Source organism: Protopterus annectens, chromosome 4.part0, assembly GCF_019279795.1.
Source record: "Protopterus annectens isolate FY-2018-M chromosome 4.part0, PAN1.0, whole genome shotgun sequence".
NCBI lineage: Eukaryota > Metazoa > Chordata > Ceratodontiformes > Protopteridae > Protopterus > Protopterus annectens.
In genome coordinates, this window is record NC_056733.1 from 1,120,370,907 (window position 1) to 1,120,390,039 (window position 19,133).

The window sequence follows — 19,133 nt, forward strand, 5'->3', positions numbered from 1 at the left end:
TGCCATATGCTGCACTACAGTTTCAGTATTGACAAATGAATCCAGGCATAGGGCGTGAATATACAGTTCTGTGTTCTAATGGAAACTTGTCTACTACCTGTTCAAGCACTCAACTTGCTTCCGGGCGGGGTGTCTTAAATTGAGTAACCCCGTTCTGTGCATGAAATCTGTGCAAACTTCAGCATATTTACCATACTTTGAGCTAATAAACTGGCTTCATAACTACGCGGACCAACTGTATTAAATTGTGTTGTCAGTTTGACCTAAACTGGACAAGGTATTAAAATGTATGCAAAATGTCCTTAAGGGAGTCTGGTATCATGCCTTTGTTTTAGAAGACTCAAGTGGCCTTCATTTCTTGTCCTTTTAATGTACTCTAGTCTGGACCCAAGATCAGTGAGCACACTTGATTTGATTTTCTTTTTTGGCCACTGTTTGCCTGTTAGAATGCAGGCAAGGCAGTGTAGACATTGGTTGTGGTTTAATTCTTGGCTACAGTTAAATGGTGACTGGGTAGCCAGTAATTATTTTTTTGCCTGGCCCAGAAGCTGGTGTTGGAATTTTTAAGGAGGCCATGATCTGTCCCGTGGTATGCCTTGGCACTTTAAAGGAAGGTTTGGGGGGGGTTAAATGCATTTGGGGGTCTCTGTTTATGCTCTAAAAAAAATCAGCGAAGGGTAATTATCTGAGAATGAATAGAGATTTAATATCTTTGTATTTTATTTTGTAGAAGTTAGCAGTAAAGATTTGCAGCTGGTAGAGAAGTTTCAATTGCCCATGTTGTACAAGTACGAGTTTTGGTAATTTTATCTTTATAAAGTGTACCTTTTGCCTCAAAGCCTCATCTCTAATCTTTCCTACGGACTGGGGAGATCTGTTTGGCATGCAAGGCATCCTTGGATCATGCTGTGGACCTTTGTGGATCCACAAACCCAGTATTATCGGAGGTAGGCACTTTAACCTTCCTTGTGACACAAATAGGACCTGTTTTGGAGGTGTGTAAGCCTCTCTGGCTTCCCATCCATTAGTTCTTCCCTAACTCAGTTGAAATGTAACCTGGACCAGGGGATGGGAAATTCATGTCTTGTCTAGCACCTATGTCTAATGAGCAGGCAGTCTGTAAATCCTACCCTAGTTTTAGATATATCCCTTAAATTAACCTCTGGGCACAAAAAAAAAACTTGGTGGTTTGACTGGTGTACAACTATGAGCCTGTGATACTTGCCAGCAAGTAGACTTCTGCGGGAATGTGGATTCCCTTGGTACTGCAGTTTCTCATTACCTAAAGAAAGTTGAATCTGTGACCTGCTATGGTCTTGGCAACCCACCAAGGCTTAGACTATGACCACTGAGAGGTAAATTGATCCAGGATGCAACTAAGTCCTGCATGTTCCCTGTATTTATTTTTTCAGAAAGTAAAAGATCCAATTAAGCTTACAACGAGAACACTAAAGGCAAATGTCGTACTCTTGTGAGGCACTTTGGTCCAGGTGGATATTCCCTCTGCTTCTGCCTTGAGATCCCCAAAAAGTATTCTCATTTAGTGGACAAGTCTCACACTGACATTTCTCTCTGCATGTCTCCTTCAATTCTGATAGCTGCATGCTTGGTAAACACTGCTTTTTAAAGCAAAAGTTGGGCTGGCTTACTGTCCCCCTTACAAAGTCCCAGTACAAGAACTTCAATTTACTTGTTTCTTGGTTTAGGTTGTTCAATTTACTTGTTTCTTGGTTTAGGTTGTTTTATTTCTATCAGTTTGTTTATTTGCATCTTTTATCAGGGTAGTGCACTGGTCTTGATGGACATTTTTTTTGCAGGCACAGCCTAGGTGAATAGGATCACATAATGAACAAAACCTATTTACAGACTCAAGAATATGCTACAACACTTAGTTCAAGAAGTAAATGTGCCAAAACAGGAACGGAAAAACTGAATTTTGCTTAAAGCTTTATGGATAAGATATGGCCATAATGACTGAGATGGCTTGTGCTACATGGGTAGCATATTTTTTAGGGGTATAAAGACTGAAGTGAGAATAGTTGCAAGAAAGTGCATCTTGATGAGAAGGTGGAGTAAAGGTAATGGTGGCATGCAGAAGGAAGAGTAATGGGGTGAGAGGTGTAAAGAGAAGAGAGGTATGATCAATGAGGTATGGGGATGAAATGGGGGCAAGGGTGTGTGGGAGCTACACTTTGCTTGGGTGAAGGTGTTCTTGAGCTGTTTGACGTCCACATTTTTCATATCTAAAAGAAATGGAGTCCTATGTATTAAATGCATTGTTCCCTTTGAGAGTTGGGGGAATCTGTCTCAACCAACACTATTGAGATGTGGGGTGGGGGTTCAGGGAGTGAGGGGGGTGATGTCTCTGGAGAAAGGGCTTTGACATGGTGATCCTAGTAGGGGGTTGGCATGAAATGTACTGGTTAATAGGCACTCCTGTAAATTAGATTGCGTGTGTGGTTTAGTTGAATTTTTTTCATTGTGATTTTACAAATTAAAACATCCAATTAAAAACGCTAGTACTGCAGATGTGTGATTGGGACCTCTTGGATGACTATTTTGCAGGAAGTTTAGAATTTCTTTTACTGCATTGGGCCAAAAGTTGGGGAGTCTGAGCTCTTTGAAGGCGGGTTGTGGAAGGGAATCTCTGAGTTGTACTGGTCCATGTGAGATGAGCAGTTGGGCAGCACTTCAGGAGTGCTGGAAAAAGCTCATTAGAGAAGGGCTTCCTGAAAGTCTGATGCAGACTGCTTGGGTGGCATCTCCCTTTGGCACTTTTCCTCCAGTGGTAGAGGAGGAGTCCCGCATAGATTCTGGGAAGACCCCTGGGATTTATGGAACCAGGTCTCTTCACCGTGCTGAATTCTAGAAAAGTTGCCCTGTGGAGTGGAGAACCTAATTCTGAAGGTAGGTAGTCTTCATGCCAGTTTGCTGCAGGTCAGGGTCTCTTTGATCGATGGGCGCTCTGTACACTCTACCCCAGATCCCTAGGGTGACAAAGACCATGACACTGATCAGAGGAGTGCTTTGGATCATTCAGAGCCAACGTATGTCTTTGATCCGAAGTAGTCAGATTTCAGAGCTTTCCAGCTCCAAAGACGCTCTTGAAGATTTGTGAGGAAGTTTCTTAGAGCTCCCGAGGAAATCTTGGAGAGGGTTTGAACTCCTGAAGAAGCTGGTAAGAGGCCTTTCAGATGAGCTTCGTTTTGTGGTGGTCAGTGGTGCTGGGGTTAAAAGCCTGAAATAGAACAGGCTGACTGCAGATGCTCTGCCCCTAAACAATAAACTGAGAATGTGCCAAGATAAAGCCAGGTAGAATATATTTCAGTCTATTAGCATGAATTGCCATTCAGTTGGATCGTTGTCAGTTTTTAAAATTTACTTCCTTTAGGAGTAGACTTTGTGATTTGGACTTAAGTAATTTTGTTTGACTAAATTGCTCGTAGATTTTGGGGTTAGAGAAGTTAGTCTTTAAAATAGTTGTATATGCTGTAGTAATCTGATTTTAACATTATTAGAGTTCAAAAAACGGCTCAGAAGTGATTGCCTTGTGATCTGAAAACAGGTTACTGTTTTTACTTTTGCCTACTGTATCACTCGTGTCATTGGAGACTGTCCATTCTGGATGGTGTTCCATGTCTATGGGAATTATGAGTAAAAAAATTGAATTCCGTTCTGAAGATTCATTTGTCCCCAAGGTGAAAAGATTAATTTTAACAATTAGTCTTCTGCTAGAATAATGCTGCCTTTCAAGTTTTGAGGTACTTGTGCTAGGTGTTTGGTCAACTGTTTCAAAGCATACCTTCATCGTCTTGATGTTTCTGTAACCATAGACATACAGTGAATTTCTAATACAGCAACCCCCCTTTTTTATTTGATTTATATTGTGAACTTAATTGTATTGCCTGTCTTGTGTTGTGTTTCCTGTATATATAAACAAAAAAAGCTTGAGAATTAAACCACTTCAAATATATGATGTTATGTGATCCTATCTCGCCTACATTCTGACAGATGGGCTCGGAGCCGATCCCTCGGCTCCGACTCGGCACGCTTATGCTATAGAGCGAGGCCTCTAATTGGCTGAGCTATCTTTATCCCAGGATGCACCACCACTAATCCCCCAGATCTCGTTTGCCGCTTACAGAGCTTGGACGTGGTCTCAACATTGGCTGGGCTAAGTACTATATTAATAGTCTCTTTTCCTGTCAGTTCTCTCTTTTCAACCCAAAAGCTGTTTTAACGGCTATTTTTTGTGTACGAGTGTGTCTCTTGCTGTTTTATTAAATTTTGCTTTATTTTTCCTGTCAGAGAAGGTTCCGTTTCAGTTAGAGGGGCCTTCCCCTGTACTAACTACTTTAGTGGTTGTGTGTGGGTCAAGTACCCGTTTGAGTTAGAGGGTCTTGACCCTCCTTGTTTTCTTCCCTTTCTTTTCTGTGTGTTTTAAAAAAAAAAAAAAAAAAGTTTCTTTCAGTTTATAATATTCTGAGTACAGGCATACTTATTTGTACCTGTGTCCTAAAACTGTTTAAAGTTTACTGTTGTGTTCTGTTTTTTCTGCATAACTATGTCTAAGGAACATAAACCCTCTGGGTTTAAAAAGTGCACGAGGTGTGGGTTTAAAATGTCCATAATGGACTACCACTCCTCGTGCGTCTATTGTCTTGGCGCCAAACATCTCCAGGAATCGTGCAGTGTATGCCATGCGTTTTCCTCCCGAGTCCTCCAGGAGAGGAAAAACAATTAATCCTCAAAGGATTAATCAAGCCTTCTTTCGAGGAGGCTTCATCTTCCTCTCCGTCTCCTAAGAGGAAAGCGCCGGCTCCGACCAGTCAGTCGGAACCGACGGCTAAAAAAAGGTAAGCAGACTTCTTGATCGGCTCCACGGACTTCGGAGCCGAGGTCGGAACGGTCTGCCTCGATGCCTCCTACCTCGACCCCTCTGGTTTCGGAGCCGAGGTCTGGAGCATCGAGAGGTGGGTCACCCTCATCGGCTCCACTGATATTGGAGCCGATAAGGGTCATCGGCTCAGACACTTCCCCCTCGGAGCCGAAGTCCTTATCGGCGCCGAGGGAAATTTCCTTGAAGGTTTCCTCGGAGCCGATAATTGTGGAGTCCTTTCGGAGCCGGTCCCAGAGCCCTTCGGAGCTGATGGAGAAATCGGTTCGGGCCCGATCGGTATCCTCTATCTTCCAGGATGTCTGATTCGGACATTGACAGGGTACTCCTTCGACTTTTCCAGTCTCCGGTGTTCCAAAAGATGGTTTCGGCTCCAGCCCATTTGGCTTTGGAGCCGATGGTCCACTCCCTTACAGTACTTCCTCCTCCAACAGCTTCGGCACCATTGGAGCAGGTGTTGGTGGAACCAGTGGAGGTGTTAGGGTCAGGCCCGACCCTTGCTCCGACTCCCGGCTCCTGGGTCTGAGTTCAGTGCACGGACTTCTTCCTTCGGCCCTGGGGGGAGGCTTCGGGATTGATACCTTCGGTCCCAAGTCTCCCTCTTGGTGCGTCGGCGGGAGTACCGTCCACTGTCGTGGCCACGGAGGGGGGACCTTCCCAGGATTCTGGTGGTCCCGCCTTCAGGGCTATGAGGAGTGCTCTAGCCAAATTTTCATTGGCTACCTCCACAGTTTTCCCAGCTCCTTCCCTACATTTGGAGACTGGGTCGTTGGCAGTTCCCCTGTCAGCAGACAGCGGAGCCTCGGGGCCTCAGGTTACCCCCGCTGGGGTTTCTCCCCCTCCTGGAGCTCCTTCTGAAGCCTCTTCAGAAGAACCTCCCAGGAAGAAAACGTGCAAGAGGAAGCACATTGACTCCCCTGACGAGTCTTTGACATCTGACACCGATCTCGATGATGCAGAGGGGTCCCCCAAGTCGTCCTCTGATGTCTCCTTTGCAGACATCCTAGAAGCCCTAAAACGAGGCGGCTGGCAGTCCAAACCTCCCTCTGCTGATGAGTCTGTGTTCCTGAAGGCCTTCGGGGCTCAGCCCTCCGCCTCCTGGGTGTCTCCGCCCTTCGAGCTCTTGGATTTGATCTGTCGAAGGGCGTGGGAACACCCGGACTCTGTGGAACCGGTGCCCGCTCGTCCAAACAAATTTCTTTCAGCACCCCCAGATAGAGAGTTCCTCACGAAAGGTGTGGCTGTGGATGCTATGGTGGTGGCATCTGCTACACAGCAGGATGTAGCAGAGGCTTCTACGTCCGTCCATCCTCTTAAGGAGTCTAGGAGCATGGATCGGTACGGCAAGCGCACCCTAAGTTCAGCGGCCTTTACCTTGAGGTCTCTGAACTACCTAATGCACTTTACGAGATTCCAGAGGGATCTGATTAAGGAGCTGTCAGATACCCTCTTAGGTAACCTGCCTGAGGAGCTGGCCCAGACGGTTGGATCTCAGCTGGCTACAATGTCATCCATTTCGACCTCATCCATGAGGCTCATCTCGTATGCGGCCGAAGGGGCGAGTAGAGCGGCGGGTACAGGCATTGCTCTACGGAGACAAGCCTGGCTCCGCCTGTGTCATTTTGCGGAGGCCTTCAAGTCTTCATTCGCCGACGCCCCCTTTGATGGGTCCTCTCCTGTTTGGGCCCAAGGTGAAAGACACACTTACCCGTTGTGAACAGGAGGGTAAGACTGACTGCCGTAGGGGCACGATTTTCCACTCCCTTTCGGCCTTATCCCAAGGCTAAAAGAGGAGGGAAGATGTGGTTCCGGAGATCGCAGAAGTCTTACTCCTCTCAGCAGGAAGGTTCCCCCTCCAGAGGCAGAGGAGGGGGAAATTCATCAGGAAGATGCCGTCGCAGAGGCCCCCGCAACACTGGAGACCGCGAGTCCTTTCGTGGCTCTTCAACCTTTCATAGTCCCTGAGGGATTGCCCGACTGTGCTGCTCTGGAGCCAGTCGGGGGTCGTTTTTCGAAGCACCTAAAGGCCTGGGAAGGGATCACCCAAGACAGATGGGTGCTTCGAATTATCGCCGGAGGTTACTCCATCCCATTCTGTTGTCCCCCCCCTCAGTCCAAAAGAATCCCGGACCCGCCACCCAGTCAACGGGATACCGCAGCCATAGAAATTTCAAAACTGCTGCAAAAAGGAGCCATCCAACCGGTCCCCGCAGACCAGATCGGATTAGGGACTTACTCAAGATTCTTTTTAGTGCCAAAAAAGACCGGGGACTGAGGCCCATTTTGGACCTAAGCAACCTAAACCGTTCAGTCAAGAAGTCCAAGTTCCGAATGGTCACTTTACAAACCATTCTCCCGTTGTTGGAGAAAGGTGTTTGGATGTGCTCCATAGACCTCAAGGACGCGTATTACCATATCAAAATACATCAAACGTCCAGGAGACACTTGCGCTTCAGCCTAGGAAGCAGTCGTTTTCAGTTCCGTGCGCTGCCCTTTGGTCTCACCACAGCCCCCAGGGTGTTCACCAAATGCTTGGCAGTAGTGTCTGCTCACTTGAGGAGTCTAGGATTCCAGGTGTTTCCGTACCTAGACGACTGGCTTCTAACTGCCACCTCCAAGCATCTACTTCTACGGAGCCTGCAAGCCACAACATCACTGGGCAATTCCCTCGGAATCGCCTTCAGTTGGCCAAAGTCTGTGTTACGGCCATCTCAAAGAATAAGATTCATAGGGGCAGAGATAGATTCAAACCAGATGCGGGTCTATCTACCTGCAGACAGAATTCAGATCATACAAAATCAGGTTCGAGCCTTACTCCCCAGGTCCAAAGCCCCAGCCAGAATGGTCATGCAACTATTGGGATCGATGTCTGCCACAGTTCTGCTGGTTCCCTTGGCAAGGTTACACATGAGAATCCTCCAGTGGCTTCTTTCAACTCAGTGGTCCTTTCAGGAACTCCCTCTCAATCATCTAATATGGATCACAGAATCTTGCAGACGGGACCTTCGCTGGTGGCTAGTGTCTTCCAATTTGGATCAGGGACGACCCTTTGTTCTTCCTCCTCCGGTGGCCGCTTTGACCACGGACGCCTCCCAGATGGGGGGGGGGGGGCATTCCCTGGGCAGGTCAGTCCAGGGCAAATGGCATCCGGAAGAGACCTCTCTCCACATCAACATCCTAGAAATGAGAGCAGTACTCCTGTCCCTTCAAGCCCTTCACTGTTACCTCCCTCAGGGCGTAATTGCTGTTCACTCGGACATGTCAGTTGTCTGGTACCTGAACAAGCAGGGAGGGACCAGATCCTATCCTCTTTGCAGAGAAGCGATGAGGGTCTGGGAATGGGCAATCTCAACCAAACGCTTCCTAGTGGCTACTCACATACCGGGCAAATCCAATGTCATAGCCGACAGGTTGAGCAGAACCATCCTCTCTCCTCACGAATGGTCTCTGAACATGACTATTACAAGACAGATTTTCAGCGAATTGGGGGTTCCGTGCTGCGACCTCTTAGACTCCTCTGAATGCGAAGTGCAAAGATTTTTTCTCCCTAACCCTGGCTCCGGGGAAGAGCCCTATGGACGCGTTGGTCCATTCTTGGCCCACCGGCCTGCTTTATGCCTTCCCTCCAGTTCCTCTCCTACCCAAGGTAATTCAGAAGGCTTCTCTCAGGGAGCAAGATGATCTTAATTGCTCCTTACTGGCCTCGTCAAGTCTGGTTTCCCTATCTTCGGAAACATGCTCTGGAAGGTCCATGGTTCCTGGACCAGGTCCCAGACCTACTGATTCATCAGTCGGGACTACTACACCAGTCCCTACACACATTAAGATTGATGGCCTGGCTCCTCCTCTTCCAACCATAGTCAGGAGACATCCACTAGACCCAGATGTAGTGCACATATTGTCTTCAGCCCACAAGTCTGCTACGAAGAAACTTTATTCTAGCAAATGGAAAAGATTTGCTATATGGGCTCAACTCCGGGGCCTGGACCCCATTTCAACCCCCGTAGCAGAAGTACTCAAGTTCCTAACCTCTCTTTTCAACCAAGGCTCTTCTGTTTCTACCATCAAAGTACAATTGGCAGCGATTTCTAATTTTCATGAATCCATAGACCCACCCTTAATGAGCAACAGGTTGTGTAAGACCTTCTTGAAAGGTGCTGCTCTATTAAGACCTCCAGTTTCTCATCCTGCACCTCCATGGGATCTCGATATAGTATTACGTGCCTTGACTTCTTCCCCCTTTGAACCGGCAGCTACCTGTGATTTAAAGTTTCTATCATGGAAGACAGCTTTTCTAGTGGCAATTACTTCAGCCAGAAGGGTTTCAGAACTTCAAGCTTTGTCAGTGAAACCTCCGTACTTGGTTTTTCATACAGACAGTTTCCCTCAGACCAAATCCTTTTGTTCCTAAAGTCTGTTCTACTTTATGCTTGCAACAGTCATTAGAGCTCCCAGTTTTTTTCCCAAAATACTCCAATAAAGTGGAATTTATTTTCCCACACACTAGATGTCCACAGGCAGTTACGTTTTTATTTGGATAGGACCAAACAATCAAGGAAGACAGATCAGTTGTTTGTGTCCTTTGCAGAAAACAAATTTGGCAACGCGGTCACAAAGGTCACTATTGCCAAATGGATCAGGGACTGTATTACTCAAGTTTATCTTTATTCTAACAAGGAGCTTTCCACCTCTGTCAAGGCTCATTCTACAAGGGCTATGGCTACTTCGGTAGCATTTCATTCTAAGCTTGCTATTAGTGACATTTGTGCTGCGGCTACATGGTCTTCCCCGCATACCTTCATTTCTCACTACAAATTAGATGTGGCATCTAGAGGACGAGCTTCATTTGGTTCCACAGTGCTCAGGAGTGTTTTCCAATGAGCCACCCAGGATTTAGGTGCTAGGGACGCTGTCCCATCAGTCAGAATGTAGGCGAGATAGGATCACAACCTCTTTTAGTTATGTACTCACCATAACTTCAGATGTTTGGGATCCATCTCGCCTACATTCCTAATAACCCACCCTCCTTCCCCCTTCCTGGGAGATAGAGGATATCAGAAGGTCCGAATCCTGTTTCATCTTGAAACATCTAACAATGTTATATAATCAAGCTGTGCATGAATGCGGACAAACAAGATCTGGGGGATTAGTGGTGGTGCATCCTGGGATAAAGATAGCTCAGCCAATTAGAGGCCTCGCTCTATAGCATAAGCGTGCCGAGTCGGAGCCGAGCGATCGGCTCCGAGCCCATCAGTCAGAATGTAGGCGAGATGGATCCCAAACATCTGAAGTTATGGTGAGTACATAACTAAAAGTTACCCATAATGCATCTGTTTTATCAACATTTATGGAAATGGCTAAATGGCATTTGTCCTGGTCATAAGTATACACGTACTTATAGATAATGACACTAAAAAACTGCTTAGTAATTCTCATGTGAACATTAACATTTGAAGGTTGTAACACTTTTTGCTTGAATAGTCTAGCCATCCAAGCAACCTCATCCATTCAGTACTGTAACAAATGGTAAACTAAACCTGAGGCTGTATCCTTTAAAGCGTTTAGTGTATAATGGAACAATTATTTCATATCTTAACATACTCATTCTCCAGTTTTGTTTTAAGGTGTTATGCTTACATCTTATTGTTCCTCATCTATGCATAGCTTTTAAATGTATCCGCTAATAGTATAAAATGTGAGACTGCTGTGAAAGTCTTTTGTGATGTCCCGCCATAAGACCGATGTCCTTTCAGACCCTTCTGTTCCCTCTGTAAGATTACATTAAAGTAAGCTAATAGTTCTACACAGTTTAAACAATATTTCATTTGTTTAAATTCGGTGGCTTATTACTGTAAATGAAAGCCCATGTAATTTCTGTCAAGTATACAGTATTGATTTTGCTTTATGTATGAGACTTTCGAGTGTGTTGACATATTCCTATCATAAATGTGAAGCCTCTGACACTCCAAACCATATTGTGTGTGTATCGAGAAAGAGGTTTGTATGTGTGGCTCTACTTTTGTTTGCTGAAAGCTCATTGTTTCGACAAAAGTCCGACCCCATGTAAACAACTGTGCACTTTCGCAAATACCGGTTCACTGAACTGGTAAAATAAAAAAAATAAAACACATCAAAGGCAGTTTTACAGGGGGACAAGCCACCCCTTGCACACCCCCGCTACTTTAAACCAACTGAGATCGCACTACGGTATATATCTCGAGAGCAGAAGACGGGAACTGTGAAAAATTCGTAAACCCCTAAAAAGACCACCATATCGAAAATAATCCAAAACATACCTAGCCCTCCCCTGACATAACACACACTCGCATACCACTACCATAAATATAATTGCACACTATTGTACCTGTGTCTCAAACCACACAATACGCACAGATTATGCCACTGTTATTTGGCCAACTCAGTATTTTGTTGCAGTACAAGCTGGACATTTTTTTTTTGTTTTTTTTAGGGCTGTAGTTGTGTTCCTGTAGAATGGCCACCCAGAACTCTTGGAAATTGTCTAATTTTATTCTCTGGGTACTGGATGCTGACATTACAGGTCTTACTGCAAGAAGTCCCATGTAGTGTGGCCAGTTCTCTCTTGATAACCCCCAGCCTTTGCTTTGGCTCCTTGAGTTGACTTGGCTCCGCAAAACTCTAAGGAAGCAGCAAGTACTTTCTGGGAAAGTTGATGTGTGGCAAGTTACTGTTGCTTGCTAGGCATGCTATCTACTTCCATTTACATAAGTTTGGTATGACTGAGTAGCTAACTATTACAGTAGTGTACTATTACAGTACTGTATCCAGTCCACTCTATTCCAACTTTCGTGACTCCCTTTTTTGTGTATTGGCCAACTCCTCTCAAATCACATTGTCATAGTTCGTATCCAGCTTGTAAAACCCCTCTATACGCTGCACTTTTGCACATGCCTTTGTTGTTTCTCTTGCTCTGTATTTGTTACTCTAATGCATGTTCATGTTTATGCCTCATTTGTTCTTAATTTCAAGTGCTGCTGTGCTTTACTTGTACAGTTACCTCTTTTGGGAAGAGGTATAGCTTCATTAGTTAAGTGAATGTAGGTGCCAGTCCCCCTTTATAAAAGTCAGTGTATAGTTTCTGGTCAGGTGCAGCTCTCCCTAGGATTTTTAAATGGAATGTGCACTGAGGTAATGTTTAGGAACTTGTGTTAATTTCGTTCGAGTTTATTACATTTAACACAATCTGGTTTTGATTAAAAAACTGATTAAAGTATGTGATTGCATTACAGGTTGTGAACTTAAGGCAGACAAAAAAGAATACCTGTTCAGTGTGGAAGATGATGAAAGTGAACACCATTTGTCTCTTCGTACAGTAAGTTATACAGATTTTATTTTAACTTGTTCCCAGGTTACTTTGGTAGTGCTCTCTGATATTATAGGCATTTTGGTCAGGTTCACTGTTAGGTGGGCCTCCTTTACTTGATTTACTTGCATTAGTGAGATTACTGAACAATCACCAGTGTGTAAGCAACTTGCTTAACTGCAGCAAATGTTGGGAGTTCAGCTTGGCTACTTATTAGAAGATTGTACAATTGTTGGCCTACTTAAAAACTCAGAAAATGGCAGTAGTGGACAGCTGTTCACACCAACACCAGAGGAGGGAATGTCTTGGCCTTAGACATATGTTTAAGAATCTTCACAAGAAAAGGTAGGTCTCTGAATTTTGGCAAGGTGCCCCCCATAAAAAGGTGGGGTGCTAAAAATTACATTTGCTGTCCACTGGCAAGACTGGAGACTGAGCCAGTCATGCTTTTTGGGAGAGGTGAACCTCTGCTCCAACCTGCAGGGGGGTGGGGTGGGGGACGGCGTCTTGCTTTCCTCTGGTCCACAGTGATACCTGGAAATGCTGACCTTGTAAAAAGAGCAGCTTCCCAATGCATTACTGTACTGACTCTTGTGACCTCTCCATTCCATAATGGGTAAGAGATGATGGCATTTTTACATTGCTTCCTGATGTCTCAAGTAGGAGTGAGGTAAGATTAGACTTGTTTGCTTTGTGGTTTAGGTCAATTAGTCATCTCAGCGATCACATTTTCAGCCGCATACAGGTCTTTGAAACGCACAAGGGCTTTTATGTTGCCTAGGGCTTCAGGGAGATTATGGTACCACGAGGTTTCAAGATTGCTCTTTTAGACAAAAACAATTTTCTTTGGCTTTCACTAAAGCTGAAGGCTTGGGGGTGCAAGTGCAAGACGACGTGACTGAAGTCTACTTAAGAGTAACTTCGGAGTGAGCTTTGAATATGGGTTTTAGCCTGTTCTTTGGCTAATCTGTCCAGGAATAGGGTGTTCACAGATGAGCTGTTCTGCACTATTGCCTAGGATATCTTGGGAATTTTGGGAGTCTCTGAAAGGAGGGGTAGTTGGGCTCCTTAAGTATTGCTACTAGTAGCTTAAAGCGGTTTGATTTCTTGAATGTCTTTAATGAAAATTAAATTGCAAGTTACACTGAATCATGTTTTATCTTTATTGCAATGTACAAATTAGATTGTGTCAGAATTGAGTTGCAGGATCTTGATTTTTTTTTTACTTTGAACATGCTGAGATTGGTATGAGATTTTTGTTTTTTGACAGGTCAGCCTTGGACCTGGGGCCAAAGACGAGCTACATGTTGTGGAAGCAGAGGGTTTAAGTTATGATGACCAAACTGTTAAAGTCATATTGGCTACACTGAAGATGTCTGTACAACCAACAGTGAGTAACTTTAGACTTATTTCAACTTGAGATCAAAGGGCAGTAGTAAGTATAAGAGCATATCTGTGTTAAATGAATGTACACACTAGCGACAATCACATGGGTAAAAAATTCAAATGTATTAAATGTAAACTTATCAGTAGCTGATGACCTGCAGTATTAGTGATGGTCACTGGCACTAGATGGAACCCAACCAAAGTGCTACAAACCCACTACCAGCTTTACAAAACCTACATACACCCCACACTTTAATACACATTTGCCCTACCAAGGCTCACAAATGACTTTAACAGATGTGAATTTGTTCACAACTCCTTGAACAAGTCATTCAGGTGTGCATTTGACCTAAATAAGAAACTTGAACATGCCGATTATGCGAGCCATCTGGGGGCTGTGCAGCTGTGATCTCTAGCTAGAGCTGCCCGTGGGTGTTTATAACCTCACAGCAAGAGGTTCTCCCGTTAGATTCTCAGCTGGGTTGCCTTCTGTGCAGAGTCTGCATGTCCTCTCTACATTTATGTGGTTTTCCAGGTGCTCTGGTTTTGTCCTATATTCCAGTGACATGCTTCTGGAGTGTTTATTTCCAGGTCTGCAGTGAAAATGGGCTTTGTCCTAGTTTGACTTTACGCTAAATGTCAAAATATATGTACATTTTGAGACCATCTCTCCCATTCTAGATTTTTTTTTAGCTCCAGCGTCTGGTGGTATAGACTTCCTTTGATTTCGTATAGTGTTTCACTAAAAGACTGTAAATGTCCCCATTTCTTCCTGTTTGCACAGAGGTTTCTTGATCCTGATGTTTGTTATGGAAAGTTCCCCCATTCAGTGTGAAGCCTTCTGTATCTGTTGGTGGAGTGAAGTCAGGATTCTCCACTCTGCTTTCCGTAGGAGGAGCCCAACGTTGAGCATAGCCATAAGTGGCAGCAATTCAGGTAGGCCTCTTCCAGATATGGGAAGAACAGGCTTGTTTCCATGTTCTCTGTTGAAATAGTGTGCAAGTGCCTCCTTTTCCATGTTAAAAGGCCTGATTCAGGGCAATCCACTTCTGGCTGTAAGATGTGGTACTGGTTTGCTGGTATTGATGCTAGAGTGAGAAGGTGCCATGTTCTTGTCTTTGTGGCTGGTATCTAAAATAGCTGTTTGAGATGTGAAACTTGTGCTGGTGTGTGCCGGAGCATTCTTTTGGAGAATATGGCTTGAAAGAAAGCAGTACATCTAGTGGTGGCCTCTCAAATTCATATGCCTCTGGCAAGTGCATGTTTTCTGGAGCTACATAGAATATGGCCACCCTGTCTGCATTTTCCAAGGATGGTGCCATTTGCTGTCTCAGATATGGCTAGTGGCAAGCATGCACAGGATTGGGCAGTTGAAACAATCTTTGCTTCTAAGGAGGAGCTCACAGCCTGTCCCGGATACCTTGTTTTTTAGGTGGAGGTTCTGTTTGGCCTGCTGATGTTCTTCGTCTTCCGTTGCTGCAGTCCTGACTATTGGGTATAGTCCGCGTCCAGTCGGCCCGAATACCAGAGTATAAGGCTGACGTCGGTCAGAGCGCATTAGACTGACGTCAGTACGTCAGGGTACTAATGCGCATGACCGACGCCATATCCCCAGTCTTTTTTGCCGCATGGTCCGATGCAGAAGCAGTTTTGCGAGTGCAGGTTGGCGTACTGAAATATTTCCGAAACCGGAGTTTCAGACCGAAACAGAGTTGGCTAAGTACCCCGTTGGGGACCATTTTAGTTTTTTCTTGCCTCAGTATTTTACCGGATGTCAGAAAAAGTGAATAACTGTATTTCTTGTGGGAAACAGATACCTCATAGGGATTATCATACCTTGTGTATACCTTGTTTAGGGCCTGAGCACGACGTTGTTGGTTGCCGCTCTTGTGCTAGGTTTAATAAACGCACTATTAAGAGGAGGTTAGACTGTGCCAGGTTAGTGTTTGGGAAGCGTTGCAATTATAAAATGCCGTCGGATGCTCCGACGCCCGCTTCCCCCAAGAAGCGCAAGGATAAAACAGTGAAGCCTAGGGTTGAGGAACCGGCAGTCCCGGACGTCGGTTCTTTAGAAGGCTGTGGAGCCGGAGGTTTTGCCAGGAGTGTCTATGGAGTCCCAGGCAGAAACTATACTCTTACAGGATGTGCCTTCTCAGGAGGTAGGCCAGGCTGAGGGGGCTTCTCAGGTGACTGTTCTTCCCTCTCTTCCCAAGGTAGTTAGGGCCTCTCCTTCTGTTGCCAAAACTTCTTTGAGAGGTAGGCCTTCTACAGCTTCAGTGGGGGCTTCTCCTAGCATTTCGGGTTCTGTACCTAAGAAACATATGCTTAAAATGGCAGAAGATTTGATTACTATGATTAGGGGTTCTATGCCCCCGCCTGATAAGAGGCCTAGGGTGGAACCGGAGTTTGATAGTTTTGAACAGTGTTCAGAGGCTTCAGAATCTTCTGTGGAAGATTTACAGGAGTATCCTACTTATTCTGATTCTGATGTGGATGATTCCACTCCTACAGCGTCTCCACCTGAGGATTTCTCATTTTCAGAGACTTTGCATTCCATGAGGGAGCACTTTAAATGGGAAGGCCAGGATTACTCTGACTCCAGGAAAAGGCTTAGGGAGTTCTTGTTTTTACCCCAGCATAGGCCTTTAGCTATTCCTCCTGTGTTGAATGTGGTGGAAGATGTTTTTGCAGAGGCTTCCCTGAACCCGGACTCTTTGCCTCCTGCCCCTGTTAAGCCTGATAGGTATTATAGGGTGCCCGAAGCTCATAAATATTTGTTTACGAGTCCTAGGGCGGACCCAGAAACTATTTCTCAAGGGCCTAAGGGTGTAAAGGCTTCTGTGGTTAAAAATCCTGTTCCCACTGATAAAGAGGCAAGGGCTTTGGATAGGTGGGGAAAGAAAGTGTATACTTCTTCCACTCTAGCCATGAGAGCTTTGAATTGTCAGTTTCACATGCTAAAATATCAGAATTATCTCCTTTCACAATTGAAATCTAAGGTGGATGCTTTGGCGGAAGGTATTGAGTGTAAAGAGTTGCTGGATTTGGTTCATGTGTCTGAACAAGTGGGTAAGCATTCTTTGCAATGTGGTTTTGATGCTGTACAGGCCTCCTCGAGGGTGGCGGCTACCAGTTCTGTTCTTCGCAGGCATGCATGGTTGAAGGATCAGAATTTAGCTGAGCATGTTAAGACAAGGATTTTGGATGCTCCTTTACAGTCTGATGTGTTGTTTGGTTCGCCTGTGGAAGCAGTTTTAAAGAAAATGGAGGACAAAGCTAAGTCTATGCAAACTGTTAAAGATTTTTTGCAGGTGCAGCCACCTAAGTTTAGTAGAAATTGGCCTGCTAAGGGGTGGACATATCCTGCTTATGATTCTCAGTCTAGGGGTAGGTCTAGACGTGGTAGGGGCAGGGCTCAAGGTTCTTTTAGGCCTAGAACAGGAGTTCACCTGCTCAGACTTCTGGTGAGGGCAGGGGTCAGTCCTTTCGTAAACAGACCCAATGACCTGTTTTTTCAGCTGCCAGCAGATTCACGTTTGGCAGCTCCTTTGGGAGGAAGACTGTCTCTTTTCAAAGAAAATTGGGATCTAATTACTCAAGACAAATGGGTGTTGGATATCATTCACCACGGTTACAGATTTTATTTCCATACAATGCCCCATTTCAAAGGCATGCCAGACGTTCCTCCTCTACAAAGAAAAGAGGCTCACAAGCAAGTTTTGCAGTTACTTCACATAGGGGCCATTCAGCCAGTCCCTGTATCAGAAAGGGGCCTAGGATTTTATTCTCGCCTGTTCCTTGTACCAAAGAAGGGGAACACGTGGAGACCAATTTTGGATTTATCTCTCCTCAACACGTTTTGGACATTCCCAAGTTCAAGATGTTGACGTTACAACAGCTTTTACCTCTGCTGGGCAAAGATCACTGGATGGTAACTTTAGATCTCAAGGAAGCTTACCTTCATGTGCCTATAAGGCTAAGTTGCAGGAGGTATCTGCGGTTTCGGGCTGGAAATTCTCATTATCAGTTCTCTGCATTGCCCTTTGGCTTATCTACTGCCCAGAGTATTCACAAAGGTTCTGGCTCCAGTGATAGCTTACTTCAGGCTTCAAGGAATTCAAATCTATCCTTACTTGGACGACTGCCTGATTCTGGCTCAAGAAAAGGAAGACCTTCTACAGCATCTGGAATATGTTATAGCAGTGCTAAGATGCCTAGGGTATTCTGTGAACGAAATAAAGTCCAGTCTAGTACCCTCTCAAGACATGTGCTTTCTGGGTGTGAGACTGAATACAGCAGCCCAGATGGCCTTTTAACCCCGGACAAACAAAAGAGTCTGTCACTTTACTTCCATCAACTATCTCATCAGTCCGTGCTGACTGCAAGGACAGTCCTTCAAGCATTAGGGTTCATGGCATCTTGTATTCTGGTGCTTCCCAATGCCAAACTGCATATGAGGAAGCTACAATGGTATCTCAAAATGTATGGACACAGCACTGCCAGGATTTGGACACTGTCATTCAAATAATACCTTGCCTTCAAAAGAATTCTTGTGGTGGGCTCAGGAATGTCACCTAAACAAGGGACTCTCTGTGACCCGGCCAGAGGCAAGTCAGATTTTAACGACAGATGCCTCGGACATTGCTTGGGAGCTCATCTAAATGGAAAGTGGATACAAGACAAGTGGCCTGCCAGACTACAGCATCTACATATCAACATGAAGGAGATGTTAGCAGTCCAGTTTGCATTAATGGCTTTCAAGGAGTTACTTCTTCCAGGGCAGGTGTTGATTCTAACAGACAACACAACTGTCATGTGGTACATCAACAAGCAGGGGAACACATTCTTATCCTCTATGCAGGCAAGCAATGATTTTATGGGAGACTGCGCTAAGCTTGCAACTAACTCTTCAGGCAAGGTTTCTGCCAGGAGCACAGAACTCCTTAGCAGATGTGTTAAGCAGACAAATCATGGATCCCCACGAGTGGAAACTGGATCTTCATGTATTTCAGAAACTGACAGTGTCATGGGGAACTCCAGACATAGATCTGTTCGCTTCTCCACTAAACCACCAGCTGCCAAAGTATTGCACAAAGGGGTTTCATCACACAGCTTGGAAAGTGGATGCTCTGTCTTTCAGTTGGAAAAACCTTCATGTGTATGCCTTTCCACCTCTACCTCTTCTTCCAAAGGTACTATTAAAGGTCAGACAAGACAGGCCAAGGATGATTTTGATAGCTCCAGATTGGCCTCGGCAACACTGGTACCCACTACTACGGAGTCTGGTAAAGAAGCCTCCATGGCCTTTACCTCTGATTCCTCATCTGTTATCTCAGCAGGACGGCCATCTGCTCAATGTCAAGCTTCACTCTCTTCATCTAACAGCCTGGCATATTCTGTGTTGAAACACAGTAGGTCTCAACTTCCTCAACAAGTTTTAAATGTGATTATGGAAGCTAGAAGACCTAGTACAAGGAGAGTGTACGCAGAAAAATGGAAGAGATTTTT

At 45.1% G+C, this 19,133-nt stretch overlaps 1 protein-coding gene across 3 annotated transcripts in view; it reads left to right on the top strand.

Annotated features, from left to right (window-relative positions):
* NPM1 (nucleophosmin 1) overlaps nucleotides 1-19,133 on the top strand; it is a 367,407-nt gene that overhangs the window by 132,144 nt on the left and 216,130 nt on the right. For all 3 annotated transcript variants that reach the window (XM_044069094.1, XM_044069097.1, XM_044069095.1), the window contains exons 2-3: nucleotides 12,166-12,248; nucleotides 13,510-13,629. In XM_044069094.1, the coding sequence (XP_043925029.1) occupies nucleotides 12,166-12,248; nucleotides 13,510-13,629 (203 nt within the window). The remainder of the gene's footprint in view (nucleotides 1-12,165; nucleotides 12,249-13,509; nucleotides 13,630-19,133) is intronic.